The sequence below is a fragment of the Periplaneta americana genome, chromosome 8, assembly GCF_040183065.1.
Source record: "Periplaneta americana isolate PAMFEO1 chromosome 8, P.americana_PAMFEO1_priV1, whole genome shotgun sequence".
NCBI classification, from domain to species: domain Eukaryota; kingdom Metazoa; phylum Arthropoda; class Insecta; order Blattodea; family Blattidae; genus Periplaneta; species Periplaneta americana.
In genome coordinates this window covers 158,294,886-158,320,345 of record NC_091124.1, presented here as the reverse complement: position 1 = coordinate 158,320,345, position 25,460 = coordinate 158,294,886, and the positions used below count along the sequence as shown (strand labels likewise).

The 25,460-nt window shown below is 36.2% G+C and overlaps 1 protein-coding gene and 1 non-coding gene across 7 annotated transcripts; both read left to right on the top strand.

Annotated features, from left to right (window-relative positions):
* Positions 1-1,286: 1,286 nt before the first annotated feature.
* On the top strand, positions 1,287-25,403 carry LOC138705191 (myoneurin-like). 6 transcript variants are annotated; one of them, XM_069833934.1, is made up of 5 exons: positions 1,361-1,716; positions 10,031-10,172; positions 10,264-10,389; positions 10,474-10,545; positions 22,706-25,403. In XM_069833934.1, exons 1-5 carry the CDS (start codon positions 1,706-1,708, stop codon positions 22,727-22,729), a joined length of 375 nt encoding a protein of 124 aa, XP_069690035.1. In that variant the 5' UTR covers positions 1,361-1,705; the 3' UTR covers positions 22,730-25,403. The 6 variants fall into 6 exon arrangements, 4 of the variants coding, with proteins under 4 accessions (XP_069690035.1, XP_069690034.1, XP_069690032.1 ...); XR_011333651.1 differs by lacking the exon at positions 1,361-1,716 and having other exon boundaries at positions 8,352-10,172; positions 22,706-24,696; positions 24,874-25,403; XM_069833933.1 differs by lacking the exon at positions 10,031-10,172 and having other exon boundaries at positions 1,365-1,716.
* TRNAL-UAA (transfer RNA leucine (anticodon UAA)) lies at positions 24,710-24,793 on the top strand. The gene has a single exon. It is a non-coding gene; the product is annotated as a tRNA-Leu (tRNA).
* Positions 25,404-25,460: the final 57 nt, after the last annotated feature.

Genomic DNA, 25,460 nt, shown 5'->3' with positions numbered 1-25,460 from the left:
TGCACTTAAGGATGCTGAATAAACGCTCTGTTTCGGCACTAACCACAGGTCACAAGAACTATTTCCAACAACTTTGTTACTATGTGCCCGTAAGGACATTTTCATGGAGTAACAACATTAACGCTCTAGAGGTTGGTACGTTTCTGGGTTTAGAGTACAATGCACTTAGTTAATTTCTAAATATTTCCTTATTCAGTTTGTTGTATTGCGTACTAATGGTTTGAAGCAATGACTCAGAGAAATTATCACAATAAATAAGGAATTTTTTGGGATAAACTATCGAAAATACAGACAAAAATTCCCGAAGTTTGCACTTTTTTCACACGTTATGATGTCATACGCTTCTTTTCTATTGGCACAACACCTAACGTTTTATATTCTATAGGGTTGTTAATGTGTGTTGTAGAATTTTCATGTGATTTTACTCTCTCAGACAAAATTGCTTTAAATCTGTACACTCCTTATTAGTCCACAGAGTTTCGTCCACAAAACATAGACAACGATTTTCATTTCCCACACGCCGTTAACCATTCCTTCTTTTCAAATAACTCAGAACAAAATTTTCTGCATTTCTTTTCGTCCTGTTGAACGATATTAATATTTTTAGTAACAATTGTTAATAAAAGAGAACAATTCGCTCCGGCGCCGGGGATCGAACCCGTGTTCTTGGTTCTACGTACCAGTTCTCTCAGTGGTTAGAGCGCTTGGTAAGTAGAACCAAGAACCCGGGTTCGATCTCCGCGCGCGCCGGAACGAATTTTTCTCCTTTAATAACCATTGTTACCATAACAGGTAAATTTTGTAGGGCCAAAAATTTATCTTTTCGTAAATATTTTTAGACTGAAAAGGTCAATTCATCTTCTAATTTTAACCGCGAGAACGGAGTTTGAATCAAATTGTCTACTGTGTACATTCTTTCAAACACTTTTGCACAATTTATAATATTTCTACTTAATGTAAAATAGAACTTCAATTTTAACACAATACCACAGACAGAATTGAACAGAAGGGTCGGCTCCAAGTAACGCTTGATGACTTTCAGGGTGGTGGGGAAAGGGACGGGGAAGAACTGAGTGTGTTGTAGTCCAAACTTTAGTGCTAAAGGGAACTACGTACAGGGCGGACTCACACGGGCCCAGTCAGTCCAGTCACTCGCTGAATTACGTCACTGCATAATATATATTTTTTGTATTGGAAACACATTAAGAAAGATAACTTTATATGAACTATACTGCACTGCATTGTAATTTACGTTCCCAAAAATGGGAACCGGGGCCGGGCCCCAATGGCCCTTAAAGAGGAGCCGCCACTGCTAACATCCAACAGCTATGCTCGGAGAGCAATAATTTACGATACGCGACACATGCGCATGGGAGGATCCTCAGTAAAGTTTAGTTCAACGCCGTGGTGAACTGGATGTCATACCCGCGTCAACCCTCCTAGAAGATGGATTGCAGACAGTCTGTCTGTGAGTCGTGCGGCACGAGTTGTAACCACAATGAAGATCGGAGGAGTCACGTTGGAGACAAACATGACGGCAACAATGAATATCAGTGTAGTATATGCCGCAGGATAATTATTACGATAGTCTTAAACCTGCGGCGTCAGACGAGGGAGCTACGCAGCAGTGGTAATTTCCCTTGTGAGGTGTGCAACTCTTCATTCGAGATTGACAGATACTTGAAGGACCACAAATCTTCTGCACATGGCACACTCGTAAGTTGGAGTACCAATATTGAAATATTGAATAATAATTTTTCTTTTCTCAATTTTCTTAGCTGATACGTACATTTAATATCAGGCAGTGCATCTCAATTGACGATGTGTTACAGGAGGAACAATTGAAGGGTTCAGAAACATGGTGGGCCAAGCGTCATTTACTAAAACCGTTGAAAAAAAGGATTAAAATGAAATTATTACCATAATTCAATGGAAACATATAGCAAGTAATATAAAGTATACACATTCAAACTAAATGACATGTCAATCTTCATTAAACTATGACATTCACTTCACTTTAATCCTTGCTTTCTCCGTTTTTAATAAATGGCGTTTGGCCCACTATGGCTCTGAACCCTTCAATTATTACGCTTGTATACATCTTAGTCTGACTAATGTAATACATATTAGAAGAAGTGTTACAAATATGAAATAGTGTGATATACGACCTGAGATGTGTTGTATTCTTGAGGAAACCTTCCAAATTGCTACGCACTGACACCAGGGTTGCCAGATAAGGGAAACAGAACCGTCGTATCAACTTATAAAAATGTCAACTTCAGCATAAAATTGTCGCACATTTCTCACCTTACTATATTTACAGATAGAGTGTACAAACATATTTCACAATACACTAAAAAAAGTGATTCATAGGCCTATTTATAATTATACCAGCAAATTTTTGTTCGAATGAAGAATATTACTAATTATTTATCACATTCACAATGACATTTAAAATTCAAACACATCACCATTTCTTCATCAGCACTGTCAACTCCGTAAAGCATGCACGATGACGCTTGGTCAGAAACAACATTATTAAACTGAAAGTCAGCTGAAACTTGCCTTTGGCCAGCGCGATGGAGGTATTAAGGCTAATATTATTAAATGCTTCATCTGATAATTGCATCAAATCAATCCGCCTGCAGTCCACTCAAATCCGACAATGCTATAAATCGGCGCGTTTAGACTTCTTAATCCTACTGCGGTACTATTTCATTGAGAAAATACTGGACTTCCATTGCAGAATATATAAGGAAGCTAGCAGAGATCTGAACTCGTGTTACTTTGACATAACCGCGCAGTACAATGAAACCTAGACCTGAAGATGACCAATTATGATTTGCATGGCAAGCGTAGCCGCCGTATCGATTTTCAAAACATCTTTTATACCACGGTACGTCAGCTCCCGTGCTCCACCGGCCGAAAGATAATCTGACCGTGCTCCACCGGCCGAAAGATAATCTGACCGGCCGAAAGATAATCTGATAATCTGACCTCAATCATATCCTTAAAAACCAAATACCAAATAGACTGGCAATAAAAAGTATAAAATAAAAATGAATCATATCCCTAAAACAGTAACAATAAAATACAAGCAATAAAAAAAAAACATGGGTAATCACACAGTCATTGAGAACTTAAAGCACGTTTTTTTTTTTTTCATATTAGTCAACGACATATTGAATGAAGAACACTTGTCTAAAAAGGGACGAATTAACCTTTGATTTTGTTTTAATTACAGATCAATATAAGTTCCATAATAATGTTGTCCCTTCATTAAAATAGTCGTACAAAATATCGTACGACATAGAGTTCGATCTTACCACGTACAATTAGTGAAAATGTTCGTATACGTACGACTATAGTCGTATGTATGACAACACTGACTGACACTCTCTTTCGCGGGAATTAGTTAGAAGCTGAACTGTTGAAACGTTTAACATTGCGTTTTTGAGGAAAGTGAACATTTTTGTGATAAGTTATTTTCTTGAATATACATTGTTATTCCTCAACGTTAAAAATATTAATGATATAGGCCTATATATTCTTAAAGGGAAAGAATCTACGTTTATAGCAATGTATGTGTAACTGATTTCGTTTTAAAATTATAATATGTTTTGAGGTTATGACTGACACCAGTGTGTCACAAATATGCAATACCAGTATTATTAGTATTCCATCTTTATACCTTGGTCTTCTGTTTCGTTACCAGTATTAGTAGTACCTGTAGGGGGAGGAAAACTCTCACCTTCCAACAAACTTAGGAAACAGTGGAATGAAAAAGCAATGTAAGAAGCCATGAAACAAATTCGAGACAAACATGAGAGAAGATAAACCTGGATTCAATATTACAATTGGGAAAACAACTTCTAATGAAGTTGCTGAATGCTTGTTCTGTGCTTTTCTTAGTAGAGTCCATTTTGACTTTACAATTTTGTTAATCTTGTAATTTGTTAATAGTATTCCATATTTGTACCTTCATTTTTTTTAAGGAAATGTATTAGATTTTGAGGAAATTATTATTTTTTCAAACATTTTATAACATCTTACGAACTTCTAAGTCCGGTATATCATTCAGAGGGACATTCAACAACAAACATAACTATACATTACTTTCAGTATTCAAAACATGTAGGTTCCGAAACGAAAAAAATAATTTTTTTTTCATATTTCTAAGACTACCTCTAATAGCGATGTATGTAATGGAGACAGAAATGAACTGGCCCCAATACCCCATCATCTCCTGGCTTAATTTCCTCATAAGTGATGTCTTATTGGTGCCATGTATAGAGAGAATCACATATGAGTAGTTCCTAAAAGGCTAATTTGGCCGTGTCTACAGTGTTGCCAACTAATACCTGCTATCACCAAAGAGGGTAAACTCACAATACCATGTACTAAAATAACAATAATAATAATAATAATAATAATAATAATAATAATAATAATAATAATAATAATAATAATATTGTACTAAAATTAAAAATGTTTTGCCTATTTATTTATTTCCACATGTCATCTTCATGTTGGGAGGTTTTTTCTAAATGATTCAACATTTGTGAAAGGGTATATTTTCCTTCTGGACCTTTCGCACATTATGTAGGTAATTAATAGATTAGTATGATCTAATATTAATATGTATTTTGTCTCACAACATGAAGTTCATTGCTTTGACTAAATAGTTTACGATTATGTTGGTAATTAATAGATTATTATGATCTAATATTAATATGTATTTTTTCTCACAACATGAAATTCATTGCTTTGACTAAATAGTTTACGATTATGTTGGTAATTAATAGATTATTATGATCTAATATTAATATGTATTTTTTCTCACAACATGAAATTCATTGATTTGACTAAATAGTTTACGATTATGTTGGTAATTAATAGATTAGTATGATCTAATATTAATATGTATTTTGTCTCACAACATGAAATTCATTGATTTGACTAAATAGTTTACGATTATGTTGGTAATTAATAGATTAGTATGATCTAATATTAATATGTATTTTGTCTCACAACATGAAATTCATTGCTTTGACTAAATAGTTTACGATTATGTTGGTAATTAATAGATTAGTATGATCTAATATTAATATGTATTTTGTCTCACAACATGAAATTCATTGATTTGACTAAATAGTTTACGATTATGTTGGTAATTAATAGATTAGTATGATCTAATATTAATATGTATTTTGTCTCACAACATGAAATTCATTGCTTTGACTAAATAGTTTACGATTATGTTGGTAATTAATAGATTAGTATGATCTAATATTAATATGTATTTTGTCTCACAACATAAAATTCATTGCTTTGAGTAAATAGTTTACGATTATGTTGGTAATTAATAGATTAGTATGATCTAATATTAATATGTATTTTGTCTCACAACATGATATTCATTGCTTTGACTAAACAGTTTACGATTATGTTGGTAATTAATAGATTAGTATGATCTAATATTAATATGTATTTTGTCTCACAACATGAAATTCATTGATTTGACTAAATAGTTTACGATTATGTTGGTAATTAATAGATTAGTATGATCTAATATTAATATGTATTTTGTCTCACAACATGAAATTCATTGCTTTGACTAAATAGTTTACGATTATGTTGGTAATTAATAGATTATTATGATCTAATATTAATATGTATTTTGTCTCACAACATGAAATTCATTGCTTTGACTAAATAGTTTACGATTATGTTGGTAATTAATAGATTATTATGATCTAATATTAATATGTATTTTGTCTCACAACATGAAATTCAATGCTTTGACTAAACAGTTTACGATTATGTTGGTGATTAATAGATTATTATGATCTAATAGTAATATGTATTTTGTCTCACAACATAAAATTCAATGCTTTGACTAAATAGTTTACGATTATGTTGGTAATTAATAGATTATTATGATCTAATATTAATATGTATTTTGTCTCACAACATGAAATTCATTGATTTGACTAAATAGTTTACGATTATGTTGGTAATTAATAGATTAGTATGATCTAATATTAATATGTATTTTGTCTCACAACATGAAATTCATTGCTTTGACTAAATAGTTTACGATTATGTTGGTAATTAATAGATTATTATGATCTAATATTAATATGTATTTTGTCTCACAACATGAAATTCAATGCTTTGACTAAACAGTTTACGATTATGTTGGTGATTAATAGATTATTATGATCTAATAGTAATATGTATTTTGTCTCACAACATAAAATTCAATGCTTTGACTAAATAGTTTACGATTATGTTGGTAATTAATAGATTATTATGATCTAATATTAATATGTATTTTGTCTCACAACATGAAATTCATTGATTTGACTAAATAGTTTACGATTATGTTGGTAATTAATAGATTAGTATGATCTAATATTAATATGTATTTTGTCTCACAACATGAAATTCATTGCTTTGACTAAATAGTTTACGATTATGTTGGTAATTAATAGATTATTATGATCTAATATTAATATGTATTTTGTCTCACAACATGAAATTCATTGCTTTGACTAAATAGTTTACGATTATGTTGGTAATTAATAGATTATTATGATCTAATATTAATATGTATTTTGTCTCACAACATGAAATTCAATGCTTTGACTAAACAGTTTACGATTATGTTGGTGATTAATAGATTATTATGATCTAATAGTAATATGTATTTTGTCTCACAACATAAAATTCAATGCTTTGACTAAATAGTTTACGATTATGTTGGTAATTAATAGATTATTATGATCTAATATTAATATGTATTTTGTCTCACAACATGAAATTCATTGATTTGACTAAATAGTTTACGATTATGTTGGTAATTAATAGATTAGTATGATCTAATATTAATATGTATTTTGTCTCACAACATGAAATTCATTGCTTTGACTAAATAGTTTACGATTATGTTGGTAATTAATAGATTATTATGATCTAATATTAATATGTATTTTGTCTCACAACATGAAATTCAATGCTTTGACTAAACAGTTTACGATTATGTTGGTGATTAATAGATTATTATGATCTAATAGTAATATGTATTTTGTCTCACAACATAAAATTCAATGCTTTGACTAAATAGTTTACGATTATGCATGATCTAATATTAATATGTATTTTGTCTCACAACATGAAATTCATTGCTTTGACTAAATAATTTACGATTATGTTGGTAGTTAATAGATAACTGTGGTCTAATATTAATATGCATTTTCTCTTACAACATGAAATTCATTGCTTTGACTAAATAGTTTACAATTATGTTGGTAATTAATAGATTTTTATGGTCTAATATTAATATGTATTTTGTCTCACAACATGAAATTCAATGCTTTGACTAAATAGTTTACGATTATGCTGGTAATTAATAGATTATTATGATCTAATATTAATATGTGAGGAGCATCGTTTCAAAACGTATTAAGTTCCCCAGTGGACGAAATTAAATTTGTTACTTTCTATTTATTTATCTTTCATGCTGTGAAGTCTGATGGTTCCAAGTCATCATATTTGTAAACTGTGAAACCAGTAATTAAAAATGGTTTTTTGTAGCGTTTTGAAAACTTCTCCGGTGTACGAGTAATCCAGTTTTTCGTCGTTCGTGTAAAAAATTATAAGTTGCACATAATACGTTTTGAAACGATGCTCCTCATGTATTTTGTCTCACAACATGAAATTCATTGCTTTGACTAAATAGTTTACGATTATGTTGGTAATTATGGGCCGTATTCATAGACATTTTTAGCGCGCGTTTCCGGTGGATGATCAGCGGTTTTCGTATTCATAATCCAGTGTTAGCGATAGGATATGATTTGAATTCTGTACTAGTAACCAGTGGATAGCCGGGGCTAGCTTAGTACGCTCGTAGCGCGTGCTGCGAAATGTCTATGAATAGCACCCTAATAGATTAGTATGATCTAATATTAATATGTATTTTGTCTCACAACATGAAATTCAATGCTTTGACTAAATAGTTTACGATTATGTTGTTAATTAATAGATTAGTATGATCTAATATTAATATGTATTTTGTCTCACAAAATTAAATTAATGGCTTTGACTAAATAGTTTGCGATTATGTTGGTAATTAATATGTAGTATAATGAGTAGAGAAGAAATATATGTGCAGTCACACGGATTTGCCGGGATCCGCCTCTGCGGGGGGTCTCCCTGGGGGCTCCCCACCCCCTACCCCTTGACCAGAGGTCAGTTGGGTGCCCTTGACCACTGGACAGTTCGGTGCGCACCCAACTGACCAGTAGACATTAGGGTGCTGCAATTATGAGTTGCACCCTAGGGTGCGCACCCAACTGTCCAGTGTTCAAGGGGGAGAGGTGGGGACCCCCCAGGGAGACCCCCCGCAGAGGCGGATCCCGTAGAATCCTTGTGACGTCACATACATTTCATCATTAGTGCAATAGCGGCGTACGTACACTTTATGCAAAAGCGGTCTAAGTCGAAAACATTTTTATTTTTTCGTTATGATGCCAATATGGCGCCCAGCGTTTCTCGAGGCACTCCCAAGATGGCGGAAGTGTTTTTCTCGTGGCACTCCCAAGATGTCGGCACTGTTTTTCTCAATGCACTCTCAATCCATGCATGTAATAGCGGCGGAAGTACACTTTATGCAAAAGCTGTATAAGTCGAAAAAAAATTAATTTTTTCGTTATAATGCCAATATGGCGTTCAGCGTTTCTCGAGGCAATCCCAAGATGGCGGCATTACATTTCTCGAGACACTTACACACGGAATATGATTTTCGTGGGGTACTCCCAAGATGGCGTTAATGTTTTCTCTGGTCACTCCCTAAATTTTAATTTTAAATAGTCCTAAATCAAATATCTTGTAGTTTTCTCGTGGCGCTACCAATACGACGCTCAGATTCTCTCGAGGCACTCCCAAGTTGGCGGCATTACATTTCTCGAGGAACTTGCACACAGAATATGATTTTCTTGGGGCACTCCCAAGATGGCGTTAATGTTTTCTCTGGGCACTCCCTAAAGTTGAATTTAAAATAGTCCTAAATCAAATATTTTGTAGTTTTTCTCGTGGCACTACCAATACGACGCTCAAGTTCTCTCGAGGCACTGCCAAGGTGGCGTAAATGTTTTCTCCAGGCACTCGCAATATGGCGTACTCTACTCGGAGTGGTTTTCTCAAGGCGCTGGCAGATCCGTGCGACCGCGCCGAGCATGCAAGTTTTGACAAGTTCGGAAAAAAGATGTTCCTCATCGGCGGATCCGGACGACGTACTACAGAGCGTGTCTGGACCACATGCCGAGCACGCAATTTCAGACAGGTCCATATGACGTCACTATGACGTGTGTTACTCGCGGCACTCCCGAGATTGAGTACTCCAAATATAACCGACCTTACCTCTAGCGTGTCTCACTGCACTCCGCACCTTTTCTAGCGGCGCGGTCAAACTTAAGAGCGTGCCACAAATTTTGCCTGCCTTTCTCGCGACACTCCCAATATGGCGGACACGCGTGTTACTCGCGGCACTCCCAAGATGGAGTACTCCAATATGTTGCCCACCTTTCTCGCGATTCTCCCAATATGGCGGACTAGGCTGAAAGCCTTTCTTCTCGAGGCACTTCCAACACGTCTCATTTTAACTCTACGCCGTTTCCCTAACATCGGATACAGACCTTGCGTGCAGGACGCCTCGCAGCAGGAGTATATATATATATATATATATATATATATATATATATATATATTTATTTATATTTATATTATATGTATATTTATATTATGTATATATATATGTATATATTATGTATTATATATGTATATTATATTATATGTATATTTGTAACAACTGTTATCATCAACCGCCAGCCAAGATGGAGCGTCAGCGATTCCTGTGCGAGTTGTGTGGTGCTTGTTATACCTATAATATCTACAATAAAGATCTGAGAAAGCACTGCCGCGACAAACATGAAGGTAGCAGGTATTACCAGTGCAATGTGTGTCGCAGGGTATTTACAACACTATCAAACCTGCGACGTCACACTCTGGAGGTGCACAGTACAGACAACTTTCCCTGCGACCTCTGCAACGCGTCCTTCAAGAGCGTAAGATACTTGAAGGACCACAAGTTTGCAGCACATGTCGCGCGCGTAAGTGTGTACTTTATAGTATAATACTGAATGATTTGCATATATTAAAATTTTTATTTGTCAGTAATTATTTGTTTTATAAATGTTACAGGCGGATCCTCCACCTATGTCACCGTCACAGCATGATATCGTTTCAGAACCGGCTGCGTCACCAATGCCAGGACCTTCGCGTATGACGGTGTCACCAATAGCAGGGCCTTCTCATAAGATTGTCGAGGTAAATAATGGAAAAAAAAATTATAATACCTGGATTTGTTGCTCTGTCATTAAACATATCATTAATCATATATAATTGTTTCAGCCCACGGCTACTACAAGTAACAATGAAGACCAACGTCTGCCAGAAAACAGTACATCTACAAAACATGATGAGGTCAGTGCCTTCATTCCCATTGAAAGAGCATTTAACAGCCGAGTCAAAACATATTTCGCATCTAATCTTCCTCCAGGCGATTTACTTACCGTTTTAGAAAGTGTTTCTCAAAATATTGTAGATAAATTAGAAGAAGTTCTGTGTGCTTTCACATTGGTAAAGTTCAATTTCTTTGTGGAGTGCGATTTCGGAAATATCTATAATGAAATGGCGCTCCACAACTTCAAATTCAAAACCAAGAACCAAGCAGTGTTTAGGAATGATGATCTGAAGGTAGTAGTAAGAAAGCATATTGAAAAGATAATAAAGGAATCTGAGGATAGTGCTATGAAAGGATCTGGATGGTTTTATTTGAACATTCGGAGTTTGGAACTTACAATAAATACACATAATCCGCTACAGGCTTCAGGATTTTTAAATATGCCGTCAAAATTCAGATATTCCAAATCTCTTATTAATATTAGAAATTTCGACAAATACTGTTTCAAGTACTGCATTCTTTCGAAAATTATTACATCACATAAGGATCTGTGGATGCAGTACCAAAATAGACCAGATTTGGAGGATATGTATGATTGGGAATGTATAGAATTCCCAGCGCAGTTGAAACATGTTTCTCGCTTCGAACGCAGAAATAGTATTTCAATAAATATTTTCGGACTGGATGACAAACATGAAATTGTACCACTGAAGGTTGTTGATGTGGAGTTGGAAGATCATCGCGATTTGTTATATTTAACTAATGGTGATGATGCCCATTACTGCTGCATCGAGAACTTTGACGCTTTCATCCGTCGTCAACTGACGAAGAACACAATCCAAGTTAGAGTGTGCAAACGTTGCTTTGCTCACTTTAGCAACGGTTGAAGGAGCATAAAAATCTATGTATGTATTTCAAACCACTGAGATGTGAAATACCTAAAATAACACACATAAAGTTTGATAAATATCACCATACTCAAAAAGTAAGATTTGTCATCTATGCAGAGTTCGAATCTATTCTACAACCAATCTCTGGATGTGAGAATAATCCTGAGAACTGTTGGACCTATCGGTATCAAAAACACACTCCTTTCAGTTACTCCTACCTTCTGAAAGACAGTGAAGACCAATACATGAAATTAAGGTTATTTAGAGGGGCGGACTCAGTATCACATTTCATGCAGTCCCTGTTGAATGATGTAAGTTCAATTGACCGCATTTTAAACAAGAGTAGGAAACCGATGACGTCTCTACCCTCCGAACAGGAACAAAATTTCACAAAATCCACCGTCTGCCACATCTGTAAAAAAAAAAAAATAAATAAAAAATAAAAAAAATAAATAAATAAATAAATAAATAAATAAAAAAAAAATAAAAAAAAAAAAAAGCAATTTTACAAAAGAGAATTATAAAGTGAGAGATCATTCTCATATCACAGGTATATATCGCGGTAGTGCTCATAGGGATTGCAATCTGAGTTACCGAGATCAGGCATTCATACCGGTGGTGGTTCACAATTTGTCCTCTTATGACTCATTTTATCGTGAAGGAATTGGGATTCGATAGTAATAGGATAGACGTCATTTCTAATACTTGCGAGAAATATATTTCATTCAGCAAATATATTCCTTCAAGATATAAGAATGATTCGTATCTTAAGCTAAGGTTTGTCGATTCATCCAGATTCATGTCTAGCAGCTTGGCTGAACTGGCAAAAAATCTGCCGAAAGAAAAATTTATTGAAACTTTGAGGACAAATTCGATTTGGTGTGTCGCAAGGGTGTGTTTCCCTACGATTACATCACATGTTTTGACAATCTGAACGAAGACCGTCTCCCGCCCAAAACGGCATTTTATAATAGACTAAATGATGAAAGTATTTCGGACTCCGATTACGATCACGCGGTACATGTTTGGAATACATTCGAAATTCAAAATCTGGGTGAATATTCAGACGTGTATGTGAAAAGTGATACCCTAATTTTGGCTGACGTTATTGAAAATTTCAGAGAAATGTGTATGCAGGCGTACGACCTTGATTGTCTGTATTACTTCACAGCTCCCGGACTTGCTTGGAACGCCATGTTAAAACATACAGAAGTTCCACTCTCGCTTCTAACTGATGTGGACATGATAATGCTTATAGAGAGCGGCGTCCGAGGTGGTATTTGTCAATGTGTTACTCGATATCCCGCTTCCAATAACGATCGGTGTAGAGAGTATAACGCGAACATACCGCATAGTTACTTATACTACGTCGATGCCAATAATCTGTGTGGATGGGCAATGTCCCAATATCTTCCATTTGATAATTTCAAGTGGTTATTGAATGAAGATATTGAGACACTGGACGTAACGTCCGTGTCAGATACAAGTGAGAAAGGTTACATTTTGGAAGTAGACTTGAAATATCCAGGTAGTTTGCATGCATTACATTCCGATCTTCCGTTCTGCGCTGAAATGAAATGCCCGCCCAATAGTAGAGTGAACAAATTAATCACTACCTTAGAAAAGAAAGTGAAATATGTGGTCCATTATAGGGCGTTGAAGCAGGCGCTTGAACATGGCCTTAAGCTCCTCAAAATTCATAGAGCGATCGAGTTTAGCCAGTCTCCATGGCTTAAGAAATACATCGACCTAAATAATGGAAAAAGGAAAGCGGCCACTAATAATTTTGAAAAGAAATTTCTATAAGTTAATGAATAATGCAGTTTTTGGCAAAACCATGGAGAACATCAGAAAAAGATTAGATTTTCGTCTTGTTTCTAACGCAAAAACTCTTGAGAAATTAATTTCTAAAACAAATTTTGTTGAGCGAACTATTTATGACGAAAATCTTGTCGGTGTTCATCTCACGAAGACGAAATTGGTGTTTGATAAAGCCATGTATGTGGGGATGGCGATTTTGGATATGTCAAAGACCCTCATGTATAATTTTCATTATTCGATCATGAAACCCTTCTATCATGATCGAATAAAGTTATGCTATATGGACCGACTCGTTTATTTATTCAATTGAAACCCAACATTTATATGAAGATCTGAAGAACATAGCAAAATACCTGGATACAAGTGTGTATCCTACAGATCATCCATTATTCTCGCTAGCGAATAAAGGAACTTTAGGAATGATGAAAGATGAGTGTGTTGGCAGGAATATTGAATCTTTTGTAGGATTACGAGCAAAAATGTATGCCCTAAATTTTGGAACCTCTTCTATAAAAAAACTGAAAGGCATTAAGAAGAACGTCATTCAAAATCAAATTAATTTCAATGACTATGTAAATTGCCTGAAGGAAGGAGATACCACATATACAAAGAATCGGCTAATACTAAGTGTTCATTTCAAAGTGTGTCATGACGTCACTGTTGTTGGGTCACCGATTTGAAGCGAGTTTCAGCTTATATGTTAGAGAAGTTGCCTATTATTTAAGGCGTTCTTCAATCTGAACTTGAGAATGTGTACGGTATAACTGGAACGTCGTAGCAACAGATGGCGGTCTGTACGGTCTGTGTGCTACCATAACCTCTTTCGAACTGTGTTTTGCGCGGGCAAGTCGTACGCAGGGTATTTGTTATCATCGGTTGCATACGGTAACATTCCACAACACAAATCAAATGCTCCGTGTCCATGTTGACAGTCGAAGTTAATGTCAACAAATACGTAAGTAATCGTCTTAACCCTCACCCCATATCCCGACAGTACGTATTTCCAAACAGTTCACATTCCTGCCACTACCGGCATTACCGTACGTATCGGTACGTACTCTTCAGAATGAACGCCGTACTTGCTAGGCAACTTCTCTGCCTCTTAGGTTATACACCTCTGCGGAAGATTGAATTCTCTAGGCTCATCGGCTAGCCACATGACGGCATACAGCGAGCCATGACACATTTTGAACTGAACACCCAGTATTGTCAGACCGTCATAATGTTTATACTATCTGCATGGATAAATATATAATAGGATGCGAAACTTAACGAGTTTCCTGTAACACATACTAGAGGCGCTGTTGTAGAAATTGATCTTGCTGCCATCTATTTTTGGGCGAGGCGTTATTACAAATAGGAGCGCACCAAGTAGCGAAAAGAGTAATTACTCCCTGCATTTAGCAGCGCACCTGGTGACGAAAATGTTAAACTGTGCAGAAAGTATTCCCTCCCTCCCTCCCTCATCGATATTCAAGACTAACCCAATTTAAAATAAAACATTTACAGTTTAATTCCTCACAGCATATTCTACTGAAAATTCTTACCGGAGCCAGCAGGAAGATAAAAGAGACGATGTGTTTTACACTACCCGATTAAAATATAACCAGACAGAGACAGCAAATAAAGCAAAAGGTTAGATAATTGGGGTTGTATTCTTTGGGTATTTATTGTACAGCACAATGGAAAAGTCTGCAAGAACTACGTAGCTGGTTCAATTTATTATATTACTATTACTTTACAATACATTCAACACTATTTTTACAACGTCCATAAACATCACTGTTCAACATACACTGCTTATACACACACACACACACACACACACGTATCACTTTATGTTCACTTATTAGTAAGTTTCAGTCCGCCATCTTCTCTCCTCGACTCTCCCATACAATATCTCGAACGGATAAATAGAGAACTCTCAGTAATGTACCCAACACGTAGTTCTAATGTTCACTACCTACGACGTCGGGCGCTGATCACCTTATTTCAGAGCACCACATCTAGATGGTGCTGACCGCAGTTTCGCATCCTATTATACATTTATCCATGCTATCTGTGTTAATAAGAAAACACTGGATCGTCGCGATGACAAGCGACATATCTTGCCAGATGGTATAAACACGTTGGCGCATGGCCATAGATGTCTTGGGAATGCGGGCACAGTGTGAGGAATGTTCGCCTGTGATTATAGTGATGGACGGGCCTTACTAATGTTTTTTATGTTTTGTATAAGGCACATGTTGTAAATATGTATATAAGTTGTGTACAAAATTCCTATGAAGCGTTCTGTACTTGTATACACATGGACATCGTAAAGAGTTTCCTCTGAAGTTAGGAAATATGTAATAGCTAACGGAGACGAAGAAGAAAGAAAATGAATATGGATGCATATGGCTTTAGATCGTGATAGGTTTAAAAGACGAATATTGCAAACAGAGAAGATCTTGGAAACAGTGTTAAAGAACAAATATACGCTATATCTGCCAGCTGATGATAAACTAAAGGCGAATGAACGCAGTGACAGCGCGTATGTATATATGAAACTGAGTCAACACAATGACTGTGCGTGGGGTCTAACTTGTAGAAGAATGTGTGCTTTGACTGTGTGTGCTCTAGGGAATGAAATGAATTATGGGTTAAATGAGCGTTGAGCGGATTCCGCCGATTTTGGAATAGACACCGACACACTTAGGTTAGCTTAGGTCAGTTAAGGCTTTTATTATCCCGTCAAGATGAATGTAAAAGCGATTGAGTGTGATTTTTTGTTTTCTATGTTGGCAGTTCAAGTACGTCGGTGTCTATTCCAAAATCGGTGGAATCCGCTCAACGCTCGTTTCACCGAATTATGTACATTTTCCCGATAAAATTGTATATAACTTGCAACATTATGTGAATTAAAGACATTACATTAATCCTTGTATTCCCTTTTTTGTGACTTTAATAATATAACCTCCATTACATAACCTCGGGTTTTGAGTATTCACATGCTTATGCAGCAAGAAGACCGCTTGACGATATTTCGTCAACATTCAACAAGTTATCCAAAGTGGACTACAATCCTAAATCGAGCAGGATGTTGCAGAGCCTTCATCTAGGAGTAGAATATCCTATCGTCGGCGCAAGAGTAGCAACGACGAGATACGGAAGACGTATCATCTGCTACCTCGCCGATGGCAGGAGCGTCTTTCTGCCCAGATGAGTGATCAGCGGCTTGCAGAACTAAATCGAACTCAGCACAGTATTATATATCATGGTCTGAAAACAAATATGTATGATGTGACCTACCATAATGGCGAATGTGTACCTTGTGCTAATAAACAAGTGCAGTGAATTTTGTTTTTTTTTTTTATTTATGTGTAACTAAACAACATATTCACATCAGTCGACCTGGTTGGCGAGTTGGTATAGCGCTGGCCTTCTATGCCCAAGGTTGTGGGTTCGATCCCGGACCAGGTCGATGGCATTTAAGTGTCAGTAGATTTACTGGCGTGTAAAAGAACTCCTGCGGGATAAAATTCCGGCGACGCTGATATAACCTCTGCAGTTGCGAGCGTCGTTAAATAAAACATAACATTTAACATTTATTCACATCATGGGTTGGCATCGTTTTAGTTTCCTTGGGAATATGGATAATCCTTGATTACATCCTTCCTCGGGGCTAGGGCTTTATATTTCAGATTGAAATGAGTCAGTTCAACAACACATCTTCAAGCGGCAACATCATCCAGATAATGCTCGAGGAACGGAACTGTGGAAACGTGCACGTGAAGGAGTGTGAGCAGGAGGTCGTCTTAATTATAGATAGTTGAATTTGAAGTCATCAGCTAGCGTGTGTAGGATAAATTGTTTAAATATGGAATTTTCCGTAGGCAATAACGTATTCTTAGGAATTGAGGTGTGTGGAAATATAGGGAAATATAACTCACAGACACATCAAACGGCAGAAGTGTACAAGGTAGAAATGTGTAAAGGCGTTGTAGTTGTACAGTTGTCAAAAGAAAAAGTGGCCGCTCTCTTGAAACAAAGTTCCCTTCGGGTATCTTCGCTACAATTCGGAGACAGGCGATGTTACATGTTGTTGGACCACGTTGCCTGTTATCTACAGTTATAATTGAAGTATTCTTCGTGTTATTCGATAGCGTAATGGCAGCGTTCCGGCCTCTCTTTCGTGGGGTTCTGCGTTCGAATACACCTTCGTACTTTTTATGTTATTTTTTGTTTTTAAGGGAGCGAGACAAAATATACATAATTGCTCCTTTCTTTTTTACGATTATTAACATCAGGTTCATTAATATATTATGCAATGACTTTATCATTATGACATTGTGGCTGCAAATGGAAAGAAAAAGATTTTATTCTCAATAAAAATATCTTTCGTGGCATAAAGAAAACAAATTTACTGGCGTACGCCTTAGAACATTAAAAAAATTAAGCCTTCAAAAAACAAAACAAAAAACCACAATTCAATATTTAGTCTATCTTCCCTTTATCTCGATCATCTTGCAGTCGAGTGGGCATGGAATCGACTAGTCTTTGCAAATAGCGACTGTTCTTAGACACGATATTCCAGGTATTCTGAACATACATACATAAGTGTTCTGCCCAAGGGCAGGTCTTTCATTGCCAACCCAGCATTCTCCAATCTTTCCTATTTTCTGCCTTCCTCTTAGTCTCCGCATATGATCCACATATCCTAATGTCGTCTATTATTCTTTTCAACCAGAGACCTAACCAATTCCTTTTTCTCTTTCTAATCAATTTCAGCGTCATTCTTTCTTCACCGACTTTTTCAAACACAACTTTATTTCTTATTCTGTCTGTCCACTTCACACGCTCCGTTCTTCTCCACATCCACATTTCAAATGCTTCAATTCGTTTGTCTTAATTTCGTCGTAATGTCCATGTTCCTTCCCCATACAATGCCATACTCCACACAAAGCACTTCACTAGTCTCTTCCTTAGTTCTTTTTCCAGAGGTCCGTAGAAGATCCTTCTTCTTCTATTAAAAGCTTCCTTTGTTCATGTTTACAGTTTTTCTTGGGAAGGATAAATGCGGTACCTTGTCGTTGCTTTCCGCACACCACTATCTCTTTCGCAATTATATTATTTATTTATTTAAATTTAAATATACAGAATAAAGAATATAATTACAAACAAGAGAAATAGAAATAAAATAATACAATCAATATAAAAAGGAGATACATTAGTATTAATAAAATTTGAGACCGAATGAGCAGCGCTTGTGTTCGGTCGCAGTTCAGGTAAGTTATAATATTAATAGGCCTATAAGAGAATATAAAATAAAATAAAATAAAATAGGAAATAAAATTAAAATTACAGTTACGGAAATTATATAATACAATATTAATATAAGAGAAAAATAGAAAATTAAAAAAAAAATAAATAAAATAGGAACTAAAATTTAAATTACAGCGGCAATGGAATTACATAATATAATATTAACACTAGAGAAGAATAATATCGCTCGTGAAAAGTACAAATATAATATAGGTTGATTAATTTATACACATAGGCATCTTATTAGATTCCAGGGAGCCCAAGCGTGGAGATGAGGAGAGTGGATTTGATAATTGGGTCCTCCGCAAGGGTTAAATATTAGTTCTATCAGAATGTTTGACCCGATCAGATACCGGGAAATCCCAATTAGGCTTTTGCCCCCGCATCCTGGACTAGCTTCTACAAATCATCAGAAAATCTTAGAGTGTGAATGTGCCAATTTTTCCGAAAATGTTTCCACACTTTTGCCCTCGTAGCTCAGCGGAAGAACGTGGGAATTTAGATGTCAACGGCTCAGGTTGAATTCCTCGTCACTCCTTTTCATTTTATTGTAGTTGTGGCGTGGTGCACCACATTTATTCTTTTGCCTTTTCCCGACATCTTTCCCGCAGTTTTGTACTTCATATATATTCATAATCATTTGCTGGTAGTTCTGTTATATGCTATCAGAGTGCGTGGTGTTTCCTTTATTTTGTTTTTTTTTTATTATCTTTTCTTTTTTCTTAATAGGGTGCGTTAGTTTTCCTTTATTCCACCTATCATATTTGTTATTTCTTTTTACTCTGAGAGCTGCCGTTTGATTTGCTGTTTCGTAAAATAACGGCTCTTGACTTCGGGGTCTCGGGAATACTACGATGGCGAGAGGATCTTAGCTGCGGAGGGACCGCAGTTCTACGCGTATGGGGCGCCATGTTACCTGCGCAGCCTGATTGGACTCAATTCGGCGGCTGGTGGCTAATGACATCGGGCGATGGACCCACGCGGTGTGTGTGTGTTGTACGCCGCAAACTCCGTAAGGATATTCAGCCTTCCATATGGTTGATTGTGGATATATTCGCCTGACTTCTGCAAACCAAGGAGTTATTTCCTGATGCTGGTGATTGTTTGGAGCCGGCCGGCTTATTCCAGCATTATCTTCGATCTACTAGAACTGGCGATTAACATCCACACTACGCCTTATGCCGTACTATCCACTAGTCGATCATCCTGCCTGTAAGTGACGGACTGAGATAACTGGACTGTGTGACCCCAACGCATGAACTTCTACTCGAGTGGACCACCCCAAGTTCATATTTTAATGGTGTGTTTGTGTCGGATTCCCTCTCCATATTCGGGACTACAGTGCTGGTTTGGTTACTTTGGTTTTGTTTTAATTTGTTTAGATTGCCAGTTTGGCACTGGGTTATTTATCTTTTATGGTTAGGTTTTTGAGAGTTGTCTTTGGGGTTTCTGTGTTAATTGGCTTAGGATTATAGGTATTGTTTAGTTATGGGTTTACTGGATTTGATTAGGGCACTCTCTTCAAAAGGTTGTAAGAGTTACATGAAGTACCATTTCCAGGTTTGTTTATTATGATTGTAATTTGTTATTCATGTTATGGTTTATAACCTGGCTTCAGATTGTGTTTATATTGTATTGTATAATGTTATTAAAGGCGTAAGTGAAGTCAGAATTCCAGGCAGTCGCTAATTGCCCACTATGGATTCCTTGGCCTCTTTATTTATTATCAAGTTATGACGATCACAAACAAACCCCCACCCCACAGTTCAAGATAGTATAATGTAATAATACAAAAAGAAAAACTAGCACCAGTATTATGCAACTGTATTGTTCCAAACCTAATATTAAATTTATGTTATTTATATCGCTAAAGAACGATAACTGAATATAAATTATATCTTGAATATTATTTATGTCGCTAAAGAACGATTACAATATAAATAACTTGAATATTATTTATACAGTATCACTAAAGAACGATAACAGAATATAAATGATAAATATCGGTTTGTTTAATTAATATAAGATATTATATAATACGTATTTAATTATCTAAATAAAATAACCTATTTACAAAGAAAAATGGTTATTTGTGTTAGGGTAAACTAGGGTCTGTTGGACAGTCGGGCATGTTGGGCACTCTGTACTTTAACGTGTTACCTCGCCACTTGTGGGCATCACATTCTGCTAGAAGTCAATGACGGAAGTAGCCCCACTCGTGGCTACTTCCGTCATTGACTTCTAGCAGAATGTGATGCCCACAAGTGGCGAGGTAACACGTTAAAGTACAGAGTGCCCAACATGCCCGACTGTCCAACAGACCCTAATTTACTCTATAATAATTACTTGCATAAAATACAGATTATTTACATCGCGAAAGAATAACAATATAAATAACTTGAATATTATTTATAAGCTAATGAAGGAAAATAGAATATAAATGATAAGTTGAATATTATTTATATCGCTAAAGAACGATAACAATATAAAAAACGTGAACATTATTCATATCGTTATAATACGATAACAGAATACAAATGATGACTTGAATTTTATTCATATCTCTAAAGAACGATAACAAAATATAAATAACTTGATATCGATAAATAACGATAACAGGATATAAATGATAATTTGAATATTATTTACATCGCTAATGAAGATTAAAAATAAAATGAAAACTTGAAGAAAGCCCAAACCCACAACTTTCGAATCATTAAATAAGTACTCTACCACTGATCTACGAGGCGCAGATATGGAACACTTTCATAGTTCCGGAACTGCTTGTACAAGCACATGCATTGTGTAACATCGCCGCGACCCGAAGTGGACTTAGAAAATATTCACTGTACACGAGTGCATCCACTTTTTTTTTTTGACATCTGTACATATTAAGCAGCATCAAATGACAGACGACATAAAATTAAATTTGAAAATTTATAATTCTGATGATAAAGTAAAGCAACTCGGGATTGAGAGAGCTGATGGCTGTAAGGAAGATTGTGTACTAACAAGGAGTGAAAGAGTAGATCTTAGATCTTTTGTAAATAATGGATGAGATTTTTATGTAGTGTCGTTACATGCTCCCGAAGCCGTCTTAATGGAGAAATAATTTTCTGAATGTAATATGATTATAACAACCTGGGAGTTGGAAGATAGGAATGAACGTATTAGTGCGGGTGTGGTGGCTGATCATTTTAGTCGTCGTACTGAAACTGACGGCGGCACTTCAAGTGCTATCGACGGTGTAACATCTAAAGGATTTTTCGCCACCCAAGGTTTATCTTCTCAATATTTTCATTCCGTTCAGTGTAAACCGAGAAGTGTGAAACCCGACAATGCACGGTTAAAAAATTCGTGTTACACAATGGAGTCTATGCATCATATTGAAGAGTGTGATAGTGATTTGTAACAAACCCCGTACATGGAATTCAACTAGGCTATTGTAATAAAAAGTGCAAAGTGTATGAACAATGTAACAGTGCTAATAAACAAGATAGCTATGAAATCGTAATTTATAAAGACAGCGATATTGAAGGGAAAGTAGAGAACTTGTAATAACACGCATGGCTCAGCATGAGGTCCAATTTGAGAGAACTTGTATTCGAGAACGGTGCGGACGCGCGTTTAAATTCAGCAAAAGCTGTGGGAGGAGTTACAATCTTCTGCCGACGAATGACATTCATTCGCCATTCATTGCCGTGTTGTATTAGCTGTAATTAATATCTGAAAGTATATGGTAGGGGATTATAAAGGGGCGTGTACTTATATATTAAATAAAGCTGCAATAGCTCGAGGTGGTTTACTTTTACAAGTATTCAGCAGTAAACATCATAGTAGGATTCATCATGTCGTCGACCTGGTTGGCGAGTTGGTATAGCGCTGGCATTCTATGCCCAAGGTTGCGGGTTCAATCCCGGGCCAGGTCGATGGCATTTAAGTGTGCTTAAATGCGACAGGCTCATGTCAGTAGATTTACTGGCATGTAAAAGACCTCCTGCGGAACAAAATTCCGGCACATCCGGCGACGCTGATATAACCTCTGCAGTTGCGAGCGTCGTTAAATAAAACATAACATTTTTCATCATGTCGCAAGGTTTTGAACTGTGTTTTGCTCCGAAGAGAAAATTCCTAAGAAATCTTATAAAATCTTTCCAAATCCTAGGAATTTGATGAAGATATATGGTGACAACCAACTAGATGAAGACACCACTCACGTCTCCCTGTGCGGTACACCAGCCTTCAGTTATAATGGGGACGTTGACCATGATGAAGCTGTGCATGCTGAAGTCTGCGACGGTCGCTACCATAGTTCAGAGCTGTGTATATTGGAGAGTACCGCATTCTTTTGATCCGACAAATGCCGACGCGGCGGCCATATTTACTCCTGCGGAGACTCAGTACACCGTAAGAATTGCGTAGGAACACAGGTTTCTAGTGTGATTTTCCATCGTTATCATGAAGAATGCTGTGTTGTTGTGCAGTTAATCAATGTATAATCAATTGCTGTTGTACTGAATTAGCATTACAGCTTATTGTCTATGGGGGTGACATGAATATATTAGAAGAAATACACAAACTATTAGGGAAAACACGGGAACTTTACTGAATCAAGTAAAGCGATAGGTTTGGAAGTAAATCCCGAAAAGACAAAGTATATGATTATGTCTCGTGACCAGAATAGTATATGAAATGGAAATATAAAAATTAGAAATTTGTCCTTCAAAGAGGTAGAAAAATTAATATATCTTGGAGCAACAGTAACAAATATAAATGACACTCGGGAAGAAATTAAACGCAGAATAAATATGGGAAATGCCTGTTATAATTCGGCTGAGAAGATTTTGTCATCTTGTCTGCTATAAAAATCTGAAAATTAGAAATTATATAACAGTAATATTACCGGTTGTTATGTATGGTTGTGAAACTTGAACTCTCACTTTGAGAGAGGAACAGAGATTAAGAGTGTTTGAGAATAAGGTTCTTAGGAAAATATTTGGGGCTAAGAGGGATGAAGTTACAGGAGAATGGAGAAAGTTACACAACGCAGAACTGCACGCATTGTATTCTTCACCTGACGTAATTGGGAACATTATATCCAGACGTTTGAGATGAGCAGGGCATGTAGCACGTATGGACGAATCCAGAAATCCATATAGAGTATTGTTGGGAAGCCGGAGGGAAAAAGACCTTTGGGGAAGTTCGCGATTCTGAACAATTAGTTGAGTTTCTAGGTACAGATGTAAGTAAACCCGAAACAGAAAGATCTAGTGAAGATGAATCTGAGCAAAAGAAATTGATATAGGCTAAATTTTAATTTAACTGAAAATGGAAATATTGACTTGAGTGAACAACAAGCTCTTTACTATTTGTTGGGATCAGATTTTTTTTCAAAATAAAACAAAATAAGTTATATAATATTTGTGAAAACTATATTTCATATCTAATAACTGATAACAGGGATGTATCTATAAATTTTACTAGCATATTAGTGACTCTCAAGTCGTACATGGAAATGTCACGTATACCCCTATAAATTCGTGTTTGATATAATTCTAAATGCCGAAAAATGTGAAACGTTGGTAGAAAATGTATTGAAACTATAGGATTTGAAGTCTTTATTCATTAACACTTCAACTCATACGTTCTCAATTCGTTATAATATATTTGAAAAAAAAAAAGTCTTATCACTATTTTAGGACTAGAATATATTTATTGTTAAGAAAATTGTCTGTTATAGCAAATGCACGAAAACAATTTGCTAAATGTGGCGGTCGAAATGTTGGTGTGAGAATTGTACTAGAAAATTGTTGATGTTACCCGTATTGAAATGGACATAACATAAATAATAAAGTGTTATCTCTCATGAGTCATTTCGCTATGACAATAATGTTTATTAATTCTTGTCTCCTGTGTGCAATAAACTACAACAACATGTATGATATCGCCTTTAATCACCATTGTTCTAGCATTACTGCTTACGCTTCTGTGCCGAGCAAGGAGTAAATATGGCTGCCGAGGTCGAGAATGCAGTACTCTCTAATATATACTGCTCTGCCATAGTTATTATTGCAGCGACCCGAGAAGTGAAGGATGCAAACTTGGGGACATCCGTGCAGCGATGGCTGCGCCACATACAAAGGCGTAATGAGTAAGGTGTGTACAATAAGCCGCATTGGCCGAGTGGTCGAAGGCGACTGAGTTAAGTTCAGTTCTCTATGTAGAGGCGTGGGTTCGAATCCCACATGCGGTATTTCAATATTTTAATGTTGTAGGATTCGAATCCAACCTGTGGAAAAAGTAATAATATTTTTCAATTTTTAATTGTTACAGATGTCGAATCCTGACCAGAATGTGGGAATGTGGACCACGCTTCAAGCAGAAGTGAACAATATTTGCAGACTGAGGCTGAAGAACTGCGCGGTCCCGCCCGGGATGCTGACCAGACGGAAGAGCCTGCCCAGGATGCTGACCAGAGGGAAGAGCCTGCCCAGGATGCTGACCAGACGGAAGAGCCTGCCCAGGATGCTGACCAGAGGGAAAATCTTTGCGCGTGTTGCAGCGATGACAGCCCATCATTATTCAACAATACAATAATTCCACTAATAACACTAGACTGATTAATTGTAACATTCAGCGTGTGTTCTTTTGCGCTCGGCAAAGTGTTCGGCGAAGTGTCTTTAAGTTATTGTTCAATAAACATTGTATGTGTGCGCATAGTCTGTGTTTTGTATAGCGTGTTTTGTGTGGTTTTGCAGTTTTTTTATAATATGTGTGTGGTTTGCAGTTTTTATAGTTTGTGTGTGCGTGCGTAGTCTGTGTTTGCAGTTTTTTTTTTTAAATAAAGTTCAATATTTGAAGTATTATTGGTGTTATTCATAGAAAAGAAATTGTTTTCCCGTTATGTAATCCTATACTAC